The sequence below is a fragment of the Suricata suricatta genome, chromosome 7 (assembly GCF_006229205.1).
Source record: "Suricata suricatta isolate VVHF042 chromosome 7, meerkat_22Aug2017_6uvM2_HiC, whole genome shotgun sequence".
Lineage (NCBI taxonomy): Eukaryota > Metazoa > Chordata > Mammalia > Carnivora > Herpestidae > Suricata > Suricata suricatta.
Window position 1 is genome coordinate 119,727,783 of NC_043706.1, and position 23,374 is coordinate 119,751,156.

General features: G+C 42.6%; 1 protein-coding gene across 3 annotated transcripts in view; it reads right to left on the reverse strand.

Moving 5' to 3' along the window:
- The window catches only part of NHSL1 (NHS like 1), a 181,308-nt gene that overhangs the window by 99,666 nt on the left and 58,268 nt on the right, over window positions 1-23,374 (reverse strand). Inside the window, exon 3 of one of the 3 annotated variants that reach the window (XM_029943837.1) lies at window positions 21,773-21,841. The exons of 1 other annotated variant lie outside the window; for it this stretch is intronic. In XM_029943837.1, the coding sequence (XP_029799697.1) occupies window positions 21,773-21,815 (43 nt within the window). In that variant the 5' untranslated portion in view covers window positions 21,816-21,841. Of the gene's footprint in view, window positions 1-16,386; window positions 16,485-21,772; window positions 21,842-23,374 lie in introns of those variants that run through there. One more of the 3 variants, XM_029943836.1, reaches the window with a different exon arrangement.

Below are 23,374 nucleotides of genomic sequence, written 5' to 3' on the forward strand. Positions count from 1 at the left end.
CCTATAAAATAGCTAAAGCAAGCAAGCTTTGTAAACTTCATCGGCAGCAGCGGCCCATCAAGTCCGTAGCTAGGCTTTTTTAACTTTCATGCTTTGACTAGTCATTATTAAAAGAATTATTTATGAGCCTGTTATTTCATGTGTGAGAGGAATAAATGTATAATGCATGATTTTTCCTCTAGAAAGATAGGCAGTCATCACTTAATTCCTACGAAGGTGGGTGATTAAGAAGGTTAGCAGCTCTGTTAATTTTTGACTTTGTTATTATCATTCCGTGTGGCCCCGACTGTTCTAATATTTCAAGCCAATGGGTACCAAGCCAACTGTTTTAATATTTCATACAGCAAATTCACCACATCAGCAAAGCACAGCCCAGACTTAAGATGTGCCTGTCCTGCACTTCACAACTAAAATAAACGGCTTTTAGAATTGCAATGAGAGAGAGGCACCTGGGTGGCTCAGTTGGTTGAGCATCCGACTTCAGTTCAGGTCATGATCTTGAGGTTCCTGAGTTCGAGCCCCGCAATGGGCTCTGCACTGACAGCTCAGAGCCTGGACCTGCTTTGGATTCTGTGTCTCCCCCTCGCTGCCCCTCCCCTGCTCACGCTGTCTCTCTCTCAAAAGTAAACATTAAAAAAAAATAGAATTCCAATGAGAATACAGTATTTCTTTAATAACATTGAATCAACTCCTGAATTTTTATTAACAAAAAAAAAGTCTATTTCTAGGCTTTGAAGGGGGATTTGACAAATAGAATGGCTCTCATAAAGACAATATTAGAAAAACAGTACTAAAAAGAAGTAAACATCTCAGATGTCCTGCTTTTACACAACACTTGTAAAAACTGAGAACGAGCTTTTGATATTCTATGACCAAAAACGATCGGTATTCCTCTGATGATTGTTAACCGCTCCTATACAAAGTCAGCGTATAATAACGTACAATCAGCCTTGACTTTTCCACTGAAGGCCTTCAAACGTCTGAGGCACACTCAGGGGCATACCTTGGATCAACTATGATGCTCCGATGTGAGCGAAAGATCTCAGATCAGCCAGAAATAAGGACACTTTACAGCTGTCAGAAAGGGCCTTCAATTCTAGTGTCTTCAAACTTGGTCCATTCAATAGGAAGGTCCACTGGAAATCAAGTCTTCCTAACAGAAAGGTCCCCAAACCAAGAAGCTCCACCACCCCCGCCCTATTTTCTGTTTTGTTGGGATAGTAGTTTTCTACAGCCACTGTACCAAATTACTATGAATTTGACACCTTAAAACAATACCCTTTTATTATCTCACAGTTCTGTAGGTCCAAGTTCAGAAAGCTTCTGTGTCCTTTAAGATTTCACAAGGACTAGGGGCTCCTGGGTGGCTCAGTCATTTAAGCATCTGACTTCTTTTATAATTTTTAAAAATATTTATTTTTGAGAGAGAGGGAGAGCGAGCATGAGTGGGGGAGGGGTAGAAAGAGAGAAATACACAGAATCTAAAGACAGGCTCCAGGCTCTGAGCTGTCAGCACAGAGCCTGATGCGGAGCTCGAGCCCATGAACCATGAGATCATTACCTGAGCCGAAGGCAGATGCTTAACCGACTGAGCCACCCAGGTGCCCCTTAAGTGTCTGACTCCTGAGTTCATCTGACTCTTGATTTTGGCTCAGGTCATGATCTCACAGGTTCATGAGATCAAGCAGTGCACTGATCAAGCACTAATTGCAGTTAGCATGGAGCCTGCTTGGGATTCTCTCTCTGCCCCTCCCCTGCACACCCTCTGTCTCTCAAAAATAGATAAACTTTATAAGTATACACACACACACACACACACACACACACACACACACACACTTCACAAGGCCTAAGTCAAGGTGTTGACTGGCCTAGGCTCTTATATGGACACCATGGAGGAATGAATACCTGCTTGAAAGCTCATTCAGGGGTTGGCAAAATTCAGTCCCTTCTCACCATTTCCTAGTGGCTCCCATCCTCTTCACCTCTTCAAGCCAGCAACAACACACTGACTCCTTCCCACGCTTAGGCTCTCCTTGCCTCCGCCTTCACCAGTATCTCGGAGACAGCTCTGCTCTTCAGGGCCCTATGATTACATTACGCCCACCTGGGTAATCCAGGCGACTCTCTCATTACGGTCACTGAGTGGTAACCTCAACTACACCTGCACAGTCTCTTCTGCCAGGCGGTGGAACACACTGACAGGCACGGCACAGGGGATGGGAGTCCTGCGGGGCCAAAACATCCATCAGAGTTGGCAGAGTGGAGGCTGCCATCATTTGGATGCCTCAATGCCAAAAGACTCAGGCCATTTCCTCTTGATAATCAGTTATGGACCAATGGTTGCTTATGTGTGCTTTTCTTAAACGGGTTGACATTTTCAGTTTGCAGCTCTATTCCGGGTGATGGATGCTCTATCCCTAGTCCAGAATACCTAGCTCCGGTTCACGACATCCACATCGCTTCCTCTTACACAACACGGTGGTGCTGCATCCCAAACACGGTTTTCCCAGGTAAAATCCAAATTATTTTAGGATCTCTTGGCATAGTTACTTCTCCTTCCAAGGAATATCATCTTAACTGAAACTTTTTGTGCATTTCAATGCCTTAGGAGTTATTTATAGAGAACAGCTGGAATGAGGCCCAGCATCCCCAGTGTGGACAGTTTGTAACTATATACATGGGCAGGGGAGTGTTTTCTATTTTGTTTCTAATACTAACTAAGCCAGATGATGCGCCAGAATTTCCCCCTCATAGTTTCCAAAAATTTCAAGCATTAATGAATTAATTCAACTGACCAACATAGATGCGATTCTTGGCATCAAGGACAAGGAAGGACACAGATTCCCTGCCTTACTGCCTCGCACAAGAAAACTGCCGTATGACAGAGCAGTTAAAACCAGCTGTGGAATGTCCGTGTGGAGGACTTTTACAGGACACACGTCTGAACGGAGTCCTGTCGGTCCAATCTAAATGTTAGGATGACGCACCAGGGGAGAAACAGATTCCTTCTAAGCAGAGGATCCTGGCACATGCAAAGAAAGATGAAGGTAAACATGGGGGCACCCGGGTGGCTCTGTTGGTTGAGTGTCTTGATTCTTGGTTTCAGCTCCGATCACCATCTCACAGTTTGTGAGTTCAAGCCTCACGTCAGGCTCTGTGCTGACAACACGGAGCCTGCTTGGGATTCTCTCTCTCCCTCTCTCCCTCTCTCTCTGCCTCTCCCCTACTCTCTGTCTCGCTGTCTCTCTCAAAAAAAAAGTGGTAAATATGGAAAGGGGAGTGGCTAGTGGGAACTGAAGCTGAAGAGAATATGGAGGCATTCTTTCATGAAGGGCTCATCTACATCATGTTAAGGAAATTGACTTTATCCTAAAAATAATGACCTGGTGAGGGGATTGAAGAGTGTTAACTGGAGACAGAGAGGACAGATGGGTTCCAGAGCACAGTAAAGGGGGAGACTGACGGGAGTGTGGGAGAATGGGAACAGGAGGGGACAGAAGACTGCCAGTCTCCCACAATATTCTAGGTGCCTTATCTCATCAGATTCCCACAGAATCACCCCAACAGGCAAGGAGGACAGTCACTTCTATGTGTTAGACAGCTTAGAGTGGTTCAGGGGCTTCCTCAGAGTCAGTGACGGATAGATTCAGGATCCAGAAATGCTCCCTGACTCCCAGGTTAAGAATCTTTCTGCTTCACGTGCAAAAATTTTAGTTAGAGTTAAAAACATCAAGAAGACTTCAGGCTCGTATTCCTGAATGTGCACTTTAGTAAGATCTCAACTGGTCATTAAAATAGGGGCGCCTGGGTGGCTTAGTCGGTTGAGCATCCGGCTTCGGCTCAGGGCATGATCTCATGGTTTGTGGGTTCGAGCCCCACGTTGGGCTCTGTGCTGACAGCTAGCTCAGAGCCTGGAGCCTGCTTTGGATTCTGTGTCTCCCTCTCTCTCTGACCCTCCCCTGCTCACGCTGTCTCTGTTTCTCAAAAAATTAATTTAAAAAACATTAAAAAATTTTTTTAAATGATGAGTCTGTCATCTTCATTTTTTTTGAGCTGAAACGACATCCTCTTCATCAAAGTTCTTGTAACCTTTAATAACTGTAACAGTTCACGGCGATGAAGGAAAGGAATAAAGTCCGTAACGCAGCTGAGCGCTCAGTCACTCAACAGGTATTAATAGAGCACCTCGAGGTGTAGTCTGCATGAGGTCCTGAATAATAACCAGCCTGTTCTCATGGTACCTAGTCCAGAGAGAAAAACGTGTGCATATTTACAGAGAAGAAAATGGTGAACAAAGGTTATAATGAAAGAAAATGACCTGCATACAGGGGGGACCTGGGAAATAATCCAGTGAGCCTGAAAAGCTATAACAAGGGACGAGAAGACAAAAGGAAGTAGAATTCCAATGGAAATATTCCAGCAGATGTTAAAAAATAAAAAATCCTGCTAAGAGAAAAAAAATCCATACTTCTAAAGATAATTTTACCACTTTTCTTTTTTGTCTGGGCTCAACTGCCCATTCACCAGACTAGGCATTGGAATGGTGATGTTGTTTTTTTTTTAAATGTTTTATTTATTTTTAAGAGACAGACACAGCGTGAGCAGGGGAGGGTCAGAGAGAGAGGGAGACGCAGAATCCGAAGCAGGCTCCAGGCTCTGAGCTGTCAGCACAGAGCCCGATGCAGGGCTCGAACCCACAAACCGTGAGATCGTGCCCTGAGCCGAAGCCGGACGCTCAACCTGCTGAGCCACCCAGGTGCCCGTTTTTGTTTTAAAGCTGAGAGAGAGGGAAGCGCGTGGATGAGGGTATGCTTCTTGTTGGTGAATAAGGCCTCGATCCCTTAGTCAAGAGAAGTGCAAGCCCTGGTCTGTGTGGAAAGGGGAGTGGCTGGTAAGAACTGAGGGGGCTTGAGAGGAACCAGCAGGACCCCGGCCATTTCCCAGAGTGCCCTCCACTTCAAAGACCAAGAAGGCACCTGAGAACTGTACCTCCACCCCTGCCGCCATCACCACGATGTTTCCATTCCTAGAACTGCATTACGTCTCTCATTCTATATATCAGCTTCCCACTATCCCATGCCATTAATGACTGAAATCGTTGCATTCGATTTTTCCATCCAGTTGTTACAGAAAATAAGACTCTGAAAGTGAAAAATCTTTCTTGCTTTGCCTATTGCCTACATGTTTTCAGCTGAGTGTAGAAAAAAAATCCACTTTTATATTTTAAGTGATAATCCAAAAAGCCCATTTGTTTTCAGAGGGAGTGACGTGTAAAGTCCTTAGCACCTGAACAAAATTACATACTATGTTTCATGACTTTAATTCACAAATATCGACTAGAATTCCTTCTCGGTCAAGCTGAAGGGCTGGGCCCTCCAGGAATGCAGAATCTAGTAGGGAAGCGAAAGCACCAGTCACTATGACACACCAAGAGTAACACGTGCCCCAAAGAACATGCAAATCACACTCAGTGAGGGTGTCAGAAGCTGCCCTCTGGTTTACATTGCTGTGAAAGAAAGTCATCCTGCACTTATCACGAGAGGACTTTTGCTATTCCTTATAACACACCAAAGCTCAGCAAAACAAATACACGCATAAGAATAAAAACCACGGTGCTTATTAAACATGTAAGTGAGCTTTCTAATTTGCATCAGCTCTCTAATCAAAATAGCCATGGGAATCAATTTTGCAAAATCCCAACCAAAACTTTATCAAATCCATTTAGTGAACACCAAAGGTACATCTTGGGCATTAAATCCACAGGCCTTTAATCCACTACCTTTAATGCTGAAATGAGATGGCGTAGATGATCTCCATCCCCCTTGCGGAGAAGACAGAGGAGTGCCATTGAAGACCACACCTTCTATGAGCATCAGACAAGACCACAACTCACCTGAGACTCTTTTTCCTCTTCCTCCAGACTAAAGGATTTGACACAGCTACAAGCCTTGTAGCTTGAATAACATCCCTTCTTTTCTATGATTTAGTTTTAGCCCATGATTGACACCCCCAAAATCAAGAGAAGTTGCCAAGACTCAGGCTTCTTCTCCAAGCGAAATGGAGCTTTGTGCAAAGGAATGGCACAATCACTTATGGGTTTTGCTGTGGGGTTTTTTTTTTAATGTTTATTTTTGAGAGAGAGGGCGGAGCAGAGGATAGAGGATCTGAAACGGGCTCTGTGCTGACAACAGACAGCTCGATGGGAGACTCAAACTCATGAACCGTGAGATCACAGCCCTGAGCCAAAGTCAGATGCTTAACTGACTGAGCCAGCCAGGCGCTCCCGATCATGTATGTTAAGGGTTCACACGGGGTACTGGGTCAAAACAGTCTCTACAGGGAGGCTAAGGGGGTAGTGGTCCAGGTGGGACTCAGGCAGGGAAGTGGCAGTAGAGGTTGGGGAGGGGGGTGGTGGTTAGATTTTAAAAATTGAGTCAATGGCATTTTCAAACACACTGAATAGGGGTATGAAAGAGAAAGGAGTCATACATGACTTCATATATGAAAGATGCCTTTGCCCTACTAACTGATGAAATGGGGAAGGCACAGGAGAATAGATGTGGGGGCAAACAGGAGGGGGACACGGAGTTTCGATATAATCATGAAGTGTGCTAGACATCCGGTTGGAAATGTGGAGCAGGCAGATGGATATTCATATCTGAAGTTTAGGGGAGAGGTCTAGCCTGAAATAGAAACGTGGGCGCCACCAGCATATCACAAATATTAGATCCCTGTACAGGAAGAGAGCAAAGGCTCTTGGCAGTGACTAGAGAATCACAGGGAAGGTTCTCGTGGTGTGATGAGGGCAGCACGACCCCGGCCGAGAGAAGCCTCTCTCTCACTGCTCTGCAGGGTCCATAGAGTCTGGCATCATTTCGGGCATCACACACAGGTGCCAGGGGCCAACAGACAGAGGGAGCTACTTTTCATGCACAGAACGCGGAGGTCATTTTCCAATGTTAAAATGAGGGAAGGGGGAAATTAAAGCGGAGAACATCTCGTCAAATACAGTCCAAAATAATAGAAATCGGGGAGAACCGTTTGGTATATCACGTGCCAAAGAAATCTCATCTATTTTAGGGTCTCCTGTTTTCCCCTCGGCTCCCAGACATGCCCACAATGGATCCATTCTAGGATTTCATGAAGGTGAGGGAGGGGCAGGGAGTGAGGAACATAAACTCATTTTCAGCCAAACTTGCTATCAGAAGCCAAAAGGCACATAAATCAAGATTTATCACATTTGCCGTAGCAACATTAACTTTCTATGGGAAGCAGAAAAGAGACTGGACACTGAGGCTTTAGAGGCTCTCCGTGAGTGACTGAAAGGAGGCCATCTCTACAGGCATAGTCTCAAAAGCCAAATGCAAAAGTGATAGCAAGTATCAAACTAATGTTTTATATTCAAAACAAGCTTAAAGCCATCAAAAGTTTACTCATCCGTATACTGTCCTTTCAGGGTTTATCGACTGCATTTTTGGATGGATGGATACACAATGCCACCTTTCCAGGATGCTACTTGTTTTCAACTTCTGTTGTAAGTTTGTTTAAAATTGTCCGTGAACGGACAATTCAGTTGGACCCCACTTATACTTACTAGCCTATTCAGAGATGAAAACTGGGCTACCAATTACTGAAGAACTAGGAATATGGTGAGATGGGAAATAACCCAGTGGTTAAGGAGACCTCCTTACCAATTACTCACTAAGCAGTCATCCTAAAGTAAGGGCACTACTACCTCTGTAAAGATAAAACTATCCATCTGTCCATTCTGCTCATATAATTACAGAGAGATTGTCTGAAAACAAAACAGTTTTATGAAAGGCATCATGAGGAGTCCAAACCTTGCTTAATTTTTTTTTTTTTATCAAGTATCTCTTCTGCCAGGAAACATTTCCAAAAAGGAAAGGTTTTGTCTCCATCGCTATGGCAGCAAACAATTCCAATGAAGCAATTAGAATGGTATCAGGATACGCTCGCTGGCTTCCAGGGCTTTCAAAATATTTGTACTGCCGTCATGTGCATTTGCCAGTATATGTGACTTGTAGAACTTTGTAGTCATCTGGGTGTATTTATACAACTGTGATTCCAGAAAACTTTACAAGAGTTGGTGTAAATGTGCTGTGATAAAAATCCAGCAGGATATGGGGCGCCTGAGTGGCTGAGTCGGTTAAGCATCTGACTTCAGCTCAGGTCATGATCTCACAGTTTGTGAGTTCGAGCCCCACACTGAGCTCTGTGCTAACAGTGCAGAGCCTACTTCGGATTCTCATTCTCTCATATTCTCTCTCTCTCTCTCTCTCTCTCTCTCTCTCTCTCTCTCTCTCTCTCTCCTCCTACCCCATTTGTATATTCTCTCTTTAAAAAAAATCCAGCACTACATCTTTCTCATAGTATAGTTACACTATACTCACAGATTAAGGTACAAATTAAATTGGTTTTTACTTTCAGAAGCCCAAGGTAGGTCTTATCATTAACTTTATAAAGCACTCAGGTCAAATTTAAATAGCATTGCTACATACTTTTGAGAAAATGCCCAGCATCTCATATAAGGTATTGTTTAATCCTCAATATTTTATCAGGTAGACTGTATTTTAATAGCTAAGAAGATTCTACTTAAGCTTTTACTGTTAACAGACAGAGTTGGGATTTATGGAATGCTCCTCACTAACCTGTTCATTCCTCTTGTTATTTGGGTCATGACTGGCAGGAAGACCCTTGAAGAGGTCTCTGGCTTTGCTTTGTTCTTAAAGTCCACCTCGGGGAAAGAGGAACCCCCAAAAGTGCACCCAGGGAGACCGGAAAGTCTTAGATGCTGCAGAAGCCCAGTCTGGGGGCGCCTGGGGGTCCTGAGGACCCCGGGAGCCTTGGTGATGGAAGGCTTTCCTGGGGAGGGGGGCACCCGGCACATGTAAGTACCATCAACATCTGATGAATAAGCTCTTATATTTAAAATCCTATCAAAATATTTTGGCCAGATGAGATGAACTTTAGAGGTATTTCAGAATCTCAACAAATTCTGGATAAATGTAGATATACAAATTAGCCACCTTGGGATAATATTGGCCTTTTTTGCCTACAACTGGGTATTCTGTTATGGCAACATTTTTCTAGGGAAAAAGAAAGGACCAGAGCTTCCTTTGGCCTCCAGAAATTAGGGAACAGTCTGGGGAAAGCAGAAGCGAGGGCTTCAGGAGATGGCGAGGGTGGTGCAGGGGGTGCCAGCGGGCGCTAAGCGCCTCCACGTGTTTCGTTTTCTTCTGCTGCGTCATCTAATCCCAGGGCATTTTCCAAAGCACTCTTTGCATTTGCTGAGGAACTTTTCTATTTGTAAACAGAAAGGTCACTATTCTTTTTTCCTTTGTGTATGTGTGTGTTTTTTAATTTATTTTTGAGAGAGAGTGAAAGACACACAGAGTACACGCAGGGGAGGAACAGAGAGAGAGAGAGAGAGAAAGAGAGAGAGAGAGAGAGAGAGAGAGAGAGAGAGAATCTGAAGCAGGGTCCAGGCTCAGAGCAGTCAGCACAGAGCCCAATCTGGGGCTTGAACTCACAGACCGTGAGATCATGAACTGAGCTGAAGTCGGATACTTAACCGAGTGAGCCACCCAGACGCCCTGAAAGGTCACTATTCTTAACTTCTGGTGCAAGTCAGTTTCCCCAGCCGATCTTCAGCCAGCTCTTGAATCTCCTGGCCTCCTGCCTCTCTCCTGAGGCTGTCCCGAACGATGTGGGCACCCTCTGCCTCCCTTTCCCGAGAACACCCTCAGGAACCACAGTCCAGCCTTCCCTCACTCCCGCCCCTCCTGTGAGCAGCAGCTCACTTGGGAGAGCAGAGGCGCTGGTCACAACTTTCATTCTAAAGTTTCAGGAACAAAGCTTGCACAGTTTTGAAATAAAGATCATAGATGTCATCTTGCGGTCTGTCTTCTCTTTGTTATCAAACGCTGCCATCCAAAAGCCTCAAGAACAAACCTATATAATCTGACCTTGGAAAACAAGTCTCCACTTAAATATAAATTTACTTTCATTATATTTCAACACGCAGTTCCTAAAGTTCACTCTGTGCTATTTTTACCTTTTTGTTATAAGAAGACATTCCAAAGAAAGAGTGGTCACGGGTGTTCACATTTCTCTTACCATGCACACTCCTCCCACATACGAATTCAACCCAAGTTCAAGACAGCATGGCTTTTTGTCTCAAAGGCTCTCAGTATCAGCCACATTTTGACAGTACCAACAATAAAAAACTTAAACCCAAATAAAATCTGGCAAGTGTCATGCAGCCAGCCGACGGAGGAAACCTTGCTAACGTCATACCAAATGGTTTGTCGTTGCATTGCCTGTCAAATTAAGACCTCCTCGTTTCAAATTCAGTTGCTATGTATGATTTTCATAAAATAATTTGACATTTTTCAATTTAGGCATATCCATCTTCCCCCCTGGTGTCCCTTAATAAAAAAAAAAAACCTTGCCAAGCTATTTAATCATGCAAAAGCTATTGATTGCTTAAAGACCCTGAGGTTGTTTTCAAGCAGTGTTTCCTTCTGATGTTTAAAATAGGAAAATACGTACCCCTGCATACCTTTGTGCCTGCCTGATGGTGGTGACGTGGTGTCCCGAGTGGTAAATTGCCTGTGTCGCACTGATCCATTTGCCTTCGTCTATTAACTATCACCTTCGCTAACGCGTGCGCAGACTACTGATCACACGTCTGTAACTAGAGGGAGTTCAGTCCGGCTGAGGCATGATACAGCTCCCTCAGTGGGCAACCAGAAGAGGATAAGAGGGGGAAAGAAAAACAAAATAGAAAAGACAGGAAAAAAGAGGAAACAAGAAAAGGTAAAAATGGGACAGGAGATATTAAAATGGAGAACTTAACTGAAACCTTTGCGAGTGCTTTTGGTAATTCAAGTCATTGGATTCAGTTCCACCAAATTACCCAGTGCACTATCTTCGCACAGAGCATGCTCCAGAAATAAACAGACCCTAAGTCCCCTGAGCTTTAGGCAGCAAAGCTCGGTTAACTGCTTTTTCATTCCTTAAGGAGAGCACCTCCTCGTTTGTATTGTATCATCTATTCAGCCCGGTGATCTGCCTCCTCCTTCCTTTAACATATTGAAAAGCGAGATTTTGATTAGTAGTACAAGGAAGAAAGCATGATGAAGTTTCCAAGGGAAAGACAAAGGAAATAAAGGGCTAGCTTTGTTTGGTTTATTAAATTTCAAGGGCTTTGCCTGCCAGTCTGAAAAATGCATGGTATCACCAGTGTGTTTATTAAAAGTGCTACTTTAAATTGCAGATTGAGCAAACGTGAATTCCCCTTGGGAGCTGTCGGTTATTGACTAACAATTATATGCAATTTTTAAATGAAAGGAGAAGGGGGAGAATCAGAAAGACCTGCAGGACTACAGTTCTAAAAGCTGCTGCTAATTTAAGTAAAACTTAAAATCTAAATGTTTGATTAGTAAAATATCCAGATTCAGAAAGATGCAATATTCTCAAGGTCACTTTGCATTATGAGTATTCAAGTCTTTCAAAGTGATGCTCAGAATCAAATAGCAAAAGAGCATAAACGTTGTTCAAAGCCTACTTGAGAGCTTCATACTGACTTAAGAAGAGGTGGGGATCCTTCCAGAGCAAATGGTTACTTGCTAGCTAACTTGAAAAATGCACTTGTTTCAGCCAGAAATAACAAATCTGTTTCTGATTCCAGACATCATTTTCCAAATGCTGCCAAGAAAAGAATCTAAGGAATTCTTTTACATGCACAACATACACGAGACAACTGGAAGGCACTCCGATCTGTTCCAGGGTGCACGAGGAGCAAGAGAGCGGAGTTTCTAGTATGAACGGCCCTCGTGGGAGCAGAAGCACATGCCTGAGATAGTTCATAGCTGTAATCTCCAACATAACTCTCTGCTATTATTAGACAACCTAAAGGCTTTCCTAAGTCTGGAACTTGTGATGCAGAAAAGGATAAAGACAGGACCCTACCACGCTGAGCATGCAGGCAGCTGGGGTCCACCCACTCCACAGAATTTACCACTTTTCCAATCCATGAAACTGGATTTCCAGATCTTGCATGACAACAAGAGCTGTGAAAGGGAAACAGTCTAGTCCAACACCAAAGACAGGTTTAAATACCTGGGGAGAATGCCGACTAGGTAAAACCCAATACTAAATTCAGTAACTTAAAGGTCTATGATGCTCCTAAAACATACTAAAATTATTCTTAGGCCACAAAAGGACTGAGTATTTTTTCCACATTAAGAATGACATTTTAAAACAATACTTTATTTTTGTAATTCAACTACACAGATGTATCTTGCTTTACAATTTAAAAAATTATCTAACAAATAAGCCAATGATTCAAGAAGATGTAACTTAGCATACAACCCTTGGGTAATATTAATAAGGGGAAGACTTAGCAACGAAATCCACTTTGGAGAGAAGGAGGGTCATAGGAGAATTCTGAAAGACTGAGTCATCCGACAGACTGGGCTAGCTAACACTACTGTTTGAATTTTGGCTCGCGTCGAGTTGACTGCAGTGAACCAAGCTCAATTATGTTTTTTGTTTTTTTCCCTTTCTCAGTAGGGCAAGAGTTCATGACCAAAACCAGGATCATTTATAGGAAAGAAAAGGGCAACATTTTCTTTTGCGTGACTGATCATAGTGGGTGCGTTCTTGACCCTTCCACCTGCCCAGACAAACCTGTTTTAAACTTGTTTCAAGTGCATCCTGAAGCAGCTATGCTGGAGAATCATTCTTGTAGCTCTCCATTCAATACACCACCTAGAAGGCTACCTTCAGTCAAAGGGATTTTACATGCTCTCTACTCTAATGAGTTAAACAGTGTCCCCCCGCCCCAAATTCTTGTCTAGGAGGAACCTCAGAATGTGGCCGTATTAGGATAGAGATTCCTTGCAGATATAATCAATTAAGATGAGGTCATAAACTGGATTAGGGTAGACCAGAAATCCAATGACATGTGTTCTTATATAAAAATTACAAAGATATTGGTGTGGGGGGGGGCTGAAGATCATGATCTCATGGTTTGTGAGATGGAGCCCCATGTTGGTCTCTGCATTGATAGTGCAGAGCCTGGTTGGGATCTTCTCTCTCCCTCTCTCTGTTCCTCCCCCACTCATTTAATAATAAATGAACATGGGGGGGGGGGGAATGTTACAGAGATACCCCAGGAAGAAGGTCATGTGAAAATAGAGCCAAAGATGCTACCACAAGCCGAGAAATACCCAACGCCACTAGAAACTGGAAGAAGGAAAAAAATTCTTGAGAGACTTCACAAGGAACATGCCCCTAACAATACCTTGATTTGGGATTCTCGCCTCTAGAATATTAGAGAAGAAATGTCTGGCTTTTTTTTTTAATTTTTTAATGTTTATTTATTTTTAGTAGACAGAGAGAACACATGCAGGAGAGAAGACAGAGAGGGAGACACAGCATCTGAAGCAGGCTTCAGGCTCTGAGCTGTCAGCACAGAGCCCGATGCGGGGCTCGAACCCACTGACCATGAGATCATGTCTTGAGCTGATGTCAGACGCTCAACTGACTGAGCTCCCCAGGCATCCCAAGAAATGTCGGTTTTAAGCCACTTACTTACTGATACTTAGTTACAGAAGCTCCAGGATTTTTTCTACTAAACAATGCCAGTTGGCCAATGCTTTGCTACCAGTCTGCAACAGGAAACAAGAGTAAATGCTTAACTTCTATAGCTTTTGGATACTGTGGTGATATCACGCAGCACGCAATGTTGCTTTACAAAATATCTGTCTGTGACGGATTAGAAACTGAAAGGAAGAGAACAGTTAGTTAGAGGTACACTGCAAAGACCATTAGCATTTACAAAGATGAAGCTGCTGTGCCGTACTTAAGAAACTTGCGTTCTGCATCATCTCAGAGAAACTTGCGTTCCACCCAGATTAGTGGTAAAAATATCTTATTCTAATATTTTGAATAGAGTAATCCACGAATGGTTTCTAATATCTGCATGGTGGTTTGCCGTTAATCATATTATTTGATTAGCCGGAAGCTCACTTCCTAGACCGCAGTAGATCACTGATTACATAGTGAAGGAACAACACACCACAGCCCTGTTAACCACGGGGACCTTGGCAGAGCTCAAGAGAGCATCCTCCCAGGGGGTGGGAGCTCAGATGCTGCTCATGTAATATGAACTTGGGTGGAGTGAACGTATCTGAGCTACTTCAGTGTCAACAATAGAGGGTGATTGTAACTATGTGAGTTATAATAGCTGGCAGTAATGACACAGATGACATCTCTCTTCCAAGAAGGCATTTTCTCTCGGACCAAATGGACCAAAAACTGAGTAGACATGACTTTAGGGGAAAAAAAAATAGTCTAAACGGAGAAAAGGAAACCCTGCAGCAATGTGGGAGACTGATGTGAATGTTTTAACAATTATAAGAAATATTCAGGACCATGATTTACCCAAAAGAGGGGCAATCATGTCTCCTTTAACATCAACACTAAACCAAAGACTCAACAGCCTCTAGAACTTCAGTTGGACATAGACAGAGGCCAATTAACGGAATCCTCTGGAAAAGTCTCCAACGATGGGAAACGCAGACACAGTAAGAACACAAAGCATCCACAAGTGACCCCTCATATTCCAGTGTGCAACCTCACTCACCATTCCTTCATCATGTGTTTGCCTCGTATGAAGCACAAAGGCCAACTGACAAATCATTACTGTAAATCAAGAGGCTATAAGTCACAGGAAGAGAGTTAAATGTCACCTGCTTGTCCTGGCTGCTGGGAGATCAGAGCTTGAGCTTTAAAGGGGATTGTGGATTCCCGATTAGAACGCTCACTTCAGCACAAAAGTACTCGCTTGTCATCACATGCCATTCACTTGACTTTCTAAAATTTTCTAAGTTACCACGGAAACTAAGAGTCCATGAAATTGATAGATTCTTTAATAAAATGAAATTGCTGTTATGGGAATAGGTGGAGACAAATATGTTGAAGCTGCAGAAGTCATACCCTGCAACAACTCCACACCTGCATTCAATTAAAAATCCTAAACCTCCAGCTATCATTAGATCATCATGATTTCAACTACAGTGGAAATTACACTGAGTTAGCATACACCCTCCTCCCGTAATACTGAATTCTGGCTCTTCATAGTTACACTTTGTTTTTGAGCAAACAAGTTTTTTTAACAAACAGGTATCATGAGAGCTCATAACTCATTTCATCTGAAATTATTTTTCAGAACTATCCAAATTCATTACACTCTTAGAGAGCTCTTTAGAAATCCAGTGCAACTAGATACTCTCTATAGCAAGAACATTCTTAGGGAGAGAAAAATGTGATGTCCTTGTTTGGTCTTGCCCCCTTGCTTTCATCAAATCTGTAAAAACCATAGAAACAAATATTCCAAACTCAAAGTTTACTATTAAAGACTTGGCTGGTTTTTAAGGTGTCAAATTGGAGTTAAAACTATAAAAGCCCAAACTACAGAATCCATGTCCATAACTCATTAGTAGGTTTTGCCGACAGAGGAGAAATCAGCAAAGTGAGTAAGCCAGGATCACTTAATGTCCCAAAACTGAAAAGCTGTCAAGAACTTTCCATCAACGGAATGATATACACTGAACGAATGAACAAAGGAGTCTCCCCCAGTTCCAAGGAAATTAATTTTCACTCTTCCAGTCCAACAATCTCATAGACAAACACACTCTCCAATGTCTAAATTAATTACATTAAGACAAGAGTGGGAACAAAAATAGAGTTTGAAGAAAAAATAGTTGCCTAAAAAGAGAAAACACTCCCTAACTAATCAAGGAATCTCTACCTATACACATACATTCTCCATCTTATAGGACATAGGAAGCACTGTCATCCACACACAGCTAGAATAAGAAGTATGCTCTACGGTAAAATTAAATTCATTCCTGAATTCACACATTAAAGCTTAAAGGAAGAGAATCAATTCCCTTTCCATTCATGCTGATCCTTTACATGAGCAACTTAGCACATGGAAACTTCGCTGACAGAACTCAGGCTACAACTGTAAACCGTTCCTACTTAAATTAAGTTTCCTTGATACTAAACTCGTAACTCCTTTTGGCCAGGACAAAACTTACGCAAAACACATCCAAACAGAGAAATATCCTTTCGGTCTAAAAGAAAATTCCATCTCCCCAGCAGGAGGTCTTTCTTCCTGTTTGCAACAACAACAACAAAAAGAACAATGACTTTTTCACTTTCAGACTTAACAAACTCCCTCAAGCTTTGATTTTAATAGGGCTAGCACTGAGACTCAGACGCTGATGCTAGATGACAGGTTTTCCTAATCAAAACTTCACCACCCAAATGCACCCTACGCCCCCTCACCTTTCAGGCAGAACATTCTGGAGCAGTTCCATGGAGGGGCTGGTGCTCTTACAGGCCCATGTAGCTTGCAGTGCTAGGCACAGCTGTCTCCCAGCCCACCTCCCCACATCCACTGCCAGAGAGCAGGGCGGCTGGCCAGCTACTGCGATTACAGGAAGCCACTGCCCAATCCCTGGCTTTCTGGGCTGAGCTGCTGACACCTCCCTATCTTTCATAGGCTGTTTCACACCATGGAACCGGCCGGGATCATCTTGGAAAGTGAGGGGGGCTGGGACTGCTCACACAGTGAGTGCAGAACTGCGTAAGGGCAAGCCCGTTTGTTTGTCTTATCAGCAGTTTTTTTTCCCACTGCACCAGACGCAGGACCTCACGTGATCAACAACACAAAAAGGAAATCACTTGACTTGGTTTCACTCTTTGCTATCAAGTATAACTACTATTCTTTGACTTCGTTAATCCTATGCCACTCACACACTTTTTTTCTTTCTGGTGTGGGACAACTCGTAGGCTGGTACCTGACTAGCACTAAACATGATGTGAAACTCAGCACACCGCTGTCTGAATCAACATAAATGAGTGGATATATGTGAAGCACTCTCTTCAGTGTCAAACAAATACTAAGCACCATGGACATGCTGACTATCATTATTATTACGACTACTGCTATTAATAAACTTGAGTGTTAGGATACAAATCTGAAGCATGTTTCGTTTCCATGGCATTGTCAATTTTCACATGAGGAAACCAGCATCAGTACACTTTACCTGGCATCGGAGGATGTGAATTTCTAACTCTGCTGCAGCCGCAATCCACTTGTTAAATTTCTCCTCCTCCACTGAAAAGCTAAGTTCGCTCTGGTTGAGTTCAAAACTACTGTAAACTCTTTAACACAGGTTAAAAGTGGAGGAAAGAATTTTATTGCGTATCTAAAGAGAAACCGTCTACAAATGTGGCCTCAGGAGTACCCTGCTTGAAAGTGCTGTCTGAACTGTGAGTGCCCTCCAGATGCTCTGAGACTCTTGAGTCCCCTGGCCACCGGAAGCGGCCATTGTTTGCAAGGCCCGGTGCTGTGTGCAGGTCTTCCTTTTGACTTCACAGGATGCAGGAAACTGACTCACAGAATGAACCTATCTGTCTGTGTCCTGGGGTGCTCGCGGTAGCCCTTGTGACATGGTGTGGATGCTCAGTGTCCTTTGGCTTCCAGCATACGGTTCAGCATACCCTCGTTTGTTTTCCACTGCTGTTTTACCAGCAGTGCCTGGTAATACCCGATGATGAGGAGCCATTGCATTAGCTGCTTTGACCACAGACAAGAGACATGTAAGAGGACCCTAGCCAGAAGCTGCTGGGCTGAGAAACATCTGCATGTGGAATGACAAACAGTGATACTGACTCCTAGAACAGAGCTGGAACCTTATTGCTCATCACTCAGAGACTGCTTCAGAGATGAGGTGATTTGTCCAACTAACCAGCAGCTGTGTCAAGATCAATGTCAAGCCACCTAACTAAGCCCTTTCCATCTCACTACGGGACACCCCCTCCCGCCGCCACAGAGTCATTCCTTGTCTTTGCCTATTCTGAGTGCTCTCCCATGCAATTTACCAATTGCAAAGGTATTCCTGAAAGTGTTCTTTTGGCTTAGTCAGCTTTTTAATTTGCACACAGAGTCATTCTACATGTTGGAGAATTAAGATTTCTTAACATAGATCAGTGCAGTTTTGGGTGGTTAAATGCTTTTACCCGAACTCTGAATCCTTACTGTCAAACCTTTTAGTATAAAGATGACTTTACATGCTAGAAAGAATACTGAATTGGAAAGCAAAGAGAATGTGATCGCAACCACATCTGTAGCATTATTGAGCTGGTGTGTACACCAGTTCCTAGAGCTATAAATGTGTGCACTGAATGCGGGGACTAAATTAATATTCAATCTTTTAGCCTGGTTTTTCAATGTGATATATATATAAAGATAGATATGTATATGAATATAATATATAAGTGCTTTATGTCAGGAAGAGACAAGCTTTGCCTTCTCACGGTTTAGTGCAAGAGTAGGTGGGTGAATCAATAACTAACATAATCTGGTAAGTTATATATTAGAAGAATACACAAAGTTAATAATGATCATGATAGCTTCTTGCCTATTACCGCCTAACTAAGCTATGCTAGCTTACCATGTTAAAACATCAATAATTGAATGTAATGGGTTGAATGGTTGAATAGCTCCCCTCCCAACATTCCTGCCAATCCGGAGCCTCAGGATGCGACCTTATTTGGCAGTAAAGTCTTTGTAGATGTACTTAAGGTAAGGATCAAGGTGAGTTAATACTGGATTAGGGTGGGGTAAGGACAATAAGAGCATCCTTAAAAGAGACAAAAAAAGACACAGAGACACAGGGGAGGCCATAAAGACCACAAGAATGGAGTTAGGAATCCACAAGAGGAGAACTGCCTGGAGCCATCCAAAGCTGAAAGAGGCAGGGAAGGACTGTCCCTTAGAGCCACTGGAGGGACCATGGCCCTGGGGACACCTTGATTTTGGACTACTGGCTTCCGGAACGGGGAGAGAAGACATTTCTGTCATCTCAAGCCAACCATTTATTGTAATTCATTACAGCCGCCCTAGAAAACGAACACAGCCGAGTAAGCACTGTGCATGAAGGGGGACATTTCTTTTTTTCCTTTTTAAACTAACTTTAATTTATAATTATATGGGCTTAAAACCTGTTTCCTCCATACCACTGTGGCTAAGGTTTCACTGAAAAAAACATTCCTGAACATTGCTAAGCAGCACAAATGTCCTCTTCTATTAAATTAGTGAAATTATGGGTATCGCCATCTGAAAAGGTCACAGCATTAAACTCAAGCAGTGAAAATGGAATTGGCTTTTATTAATATGAAGCATAAAACTATATATAAATATTTTTTAAATCCCTTGTTGTCACCATCAAACAACTGTGAATGTGTGAGAAATAAAACATGAAAGGGCACACTGTTCAATCTAGGGGAAAAAAATAAGAAGTATCTATGAAAATTATTATGATTCGTCACCAGTGAGCCCCGCTACTAAGATTGAAAAATATAAACCTAGGAGGCCTGCATGAGGAGAGCAGACTTGGGCTGATGTACGCTTGCTGAATTCACCGCCCTTCGGACAGGACACAGGTGCCTCTGCCAGCCATGACCTCAGAGCACAATCACTTCTCTCCATCCAGTGGGATTACAACATCCAGTATTGTGTTAAACTTTAACATTAGCATCTCTGCCAGAGGGAGTGGTAGCCACACATCCAGCCAAAAACTCTCAGATATTTATATCTTCCAAACCAGCACTAGCAAATCTGTGTGCTCAAGAGTTTTTTGTTGTTTCAATAAAATAGTGAAGATATCAGTAAATTAGGAATTAATTTATGTGATGCATAGAATTAGTGAATCTAGAAAGACTCAAAATTCTACTTGTTCATGGCAAAACACAAGACAAAAGTATACAAGAATAACAGGCAAGCCATTATTTTCTTTCTGTGCATCTTGACTCCTGCTCCTACCAAAAGAGTCAGACAATGATGAAAAACCCTTCTCTGTACCCAATGCAGGGTTTGTTTTACATCAACTAGAAAAGCATTCTACCAGGGAAGGCCTGCTTTCATATCTATATCTCTGGGCACTGATGTCAGTGCTTTGAAAGTCAGAGGAGATTAAATACCTATTGCAAATACCATTTTCCATTTTGCCCTACACTACAAGAGAACGAAGATGCCAAAACCCTCTGATACTTTTAAGATCAGAATGACCAGAGAAAACGCCTCCGGTGGCCAAGTTGAGTGGCACCATCAGAACATCTTACTAAAGGTTTAGTCCTTGCCTGGTCCCCAATGGTTCACAGTACTTCTGTTTTTACCAGCATTCTGGGTTTTTCTACATATGTATGACCGCCACAGGCCCAAGAGAAAGAAGAAAGAAACATTAGAGCACTCTAACTTAAAATTGTCCAACTTCCCCTTTCCCGCCAGCTGGTTACCCTGGTCTAGTGCACCAGTCTGGCTGTTTTCTGTAGCAGTGCTAGGTCATCATGGGGAAACCTGGACACAGGTCTTTGTTCTAGATGCTTCCTCCACCTATCATCATCTCACCCTGTCTCCTGTTTGATTTTTCTGTACTCTGGAAGCAGAGGTGAACTACTCAATCCAGGGACAACCATTCTCTGAGATGTCTAAATCCTGGCTCATTAAAAAGACAGATTACTTCGTGCTGGACCCAAATCAGCTACAGAATGCCAAGGAAACTGACAGACACTTCATGAGAGGGCTCTCCAATGGCTTCTGGCCTCAGACAGCCTCATGCAGGTCACTACTTCTCCTCCAGGAATCATGGGAGTTCTGCTCTAATTGGCCATTTTAAAATATGGTTTCCTGAACCAGGGCTATTTCACTTTTTTTTTCTTTCAAAGCTTAGTCTGGACTTCATGATGTCACAGCCAAGAAAGCAGCCCTCATTTGGCTCTTTCCTGTGAACCCCCATCACCAGTCTCACTCATGCCACCCTGACTATTAACCAAATGACTTGATTTTCTTTTTTTAAGAACACGTGGGTACCACTGGTTCTATTTTCCCAGGGAATGTAACAATGAGTCTGTGAGTTGACCTGAGCTCTTTCTTAGATGATCTTACACCTCAGAGGTGCAGAGTGGCCGCGACTCCATTGCTGTCCACTGGCCTCCGTCTAGAACTCCGCCCACTCCATGGTGTCCGCCCTAGAGACACAGTGCACCTCGTAAGCAACAGCAGCAGGAAGAGGTCTTTCCTGTGCAACCTCGCTCCATCCATCCTGCCTGATGTAGCTTTCCAAGGCACTGCCCACGGCAGAGAGGTTTTTGCAACCTACAGCTCTCCTTGATGCCTTCATAGTAGTTTATTTCTTCTTCCTAAATCTGACCTCTTAATTCGCCTTCATATTAACTACAGCTCTCCAGAAGAGCTCCATCTGCTCTATTCTCTCCTTTAGAAGAATGATGACAATGATGATGATTCTACTTCTGTAAAAGATACAAGGTATGGATAAACCCCATACTCCTCGTCTAGCAGGAAAGGCCTGTCTGACACTTGGATTCCATTCTTTTCCCCCAATTTTCTGGCCATAGCCCCGCTCAGGGGCCCTGACAGCAGGCTTTGTGCATATTCCGTACAGTCTCATGCATCCACTATCTCTACCAGGCAATCATTTCCTTCCTCAGAAAGGCAGCCCCCTCCCGCACAGCCTGTTCCTCACTTCTCTCAAGCCTCCTATGATCCCGTGCCTTCCCCTCCAGCAGAATCAACCTCTCCTTGCGCTAAGTCACCAGGACACTGTCTCGGTGCAGCGGTCATCGTGTCTCAATTCCGGCTGCCCACCTAAAATGAGAGGTCCGCAAAGTAGGGACTTGCTCATTTTCATTTGACCTCCAACGCCCTGTGGGATACCTGAAACAGAATAAATGATCAGTGTTTGTAGCATGGATCAAAATTGTTAGCATATTAATATTTGTCCAAAAGCAAAATGTTAGTGGAAAGTGTATAAAACTTTGATGATATATATCCAATAGCATAACGATTCCTATGAGACATCATAAAAAAAATTTAACATAGTCCTTAAAATTAAATAGATACTATTTTCCCTATATACAACCATACTGAAACTCATTATTAAATAAGAGTCATTGATCATTATTAATAGTTAAATCTATGGTGGAATTTTTATAAAATCATCATTTCTTGAATAGCCTATCACAGTACATTCAAATGTCAAATCATTATGTGGTATACCTAAAATTAATGTTATATGTGAATTATGTCTCAATAATGGGAAAAAAAAAACACCATTAAAAAAAGGCCAATAGTCTAAAGAGGCCTCATTTTCAAGTCTACAAACAAAAAAACCATTCTCTCTCAAGGCACGTTCTCCAACAAACTCAGAAAGCAGTTTCTCCTATCCTCATTCAGCCTAATTAAATGTTTGAAGAATGATAGAAGCAGAAAAGAAAAAAGGTTTTTTTGAAAGTATCCATACAGGAACAGTGAAGTCAGTGTGCCCAGCTGGAGGGAGGAGACCAAAAAGATGTCATAATAATGACCCCAAATCCCCTTTCTTAGTGAACTTATTATGGAATGTATTATAGGAGAAAAATTAAACCCCTAGAGTCTAAAATTCGTTTTTGTAAAGCTTTGCCATTGTCAATATGCCTAATATGTCCACATTTTGAAGAGTCTAAGTTTAAAACATGTAAAAATGACTTCATATCCTTTCATACCGCATATTTCATCAATGTGTGACTCCCAAAATACACATATCAATGAAAACCCTTCTTTAAAAAAAAACTAAAATAGAGAGGTCAGTTGTATCCCTTCCCCTCAAGCATCTGAGTAATCTGAGGAAGTTAAAACAATCACCAACCTTCAGCCACAGAAACAGGTGTAATACTCCACCCACGAAATTACCCTCCTAAATCAACCTAAAGAGAAGTCAGTATACAAATCAGAATTACTCAACATCGTGTACCAGCCAACCAAGAGGAACACGAGTTCTGCCACAATTTTTTTGTTACTAAAACATAAGCCCATAACCAGAGAGAGTAACTGACTGTTATTACCTTTAATCATCAAGTAAACAGATATAAACTACAAAGGAAGATGTGCCAAGTTAAAATGTCTACGCTCCTGCTAATTTCCGCACAGATTATGAAATACTTACTCTAGTATTTAAGTTTACTTAAGACTTATAAATTTAAAACACTTTATTTGAAAGCCCACTATGTATTTGAAAAACTCAAACTTCCGTAATGAACTAGAAGATTTCCATAAAAAGGTGGTTTATTTCTGAAATCACGTTCTCCAACTTTTGACCCACTTAAACCTCGGTGCCAAGGCTTAAAGGAAGGGGCTAATCACTTCCCTTTCAACCGCCAAGTCTTCCGAGCGGTCAGGCAGTTTGAAACTTCAGGAATAGCCAGTTATTTC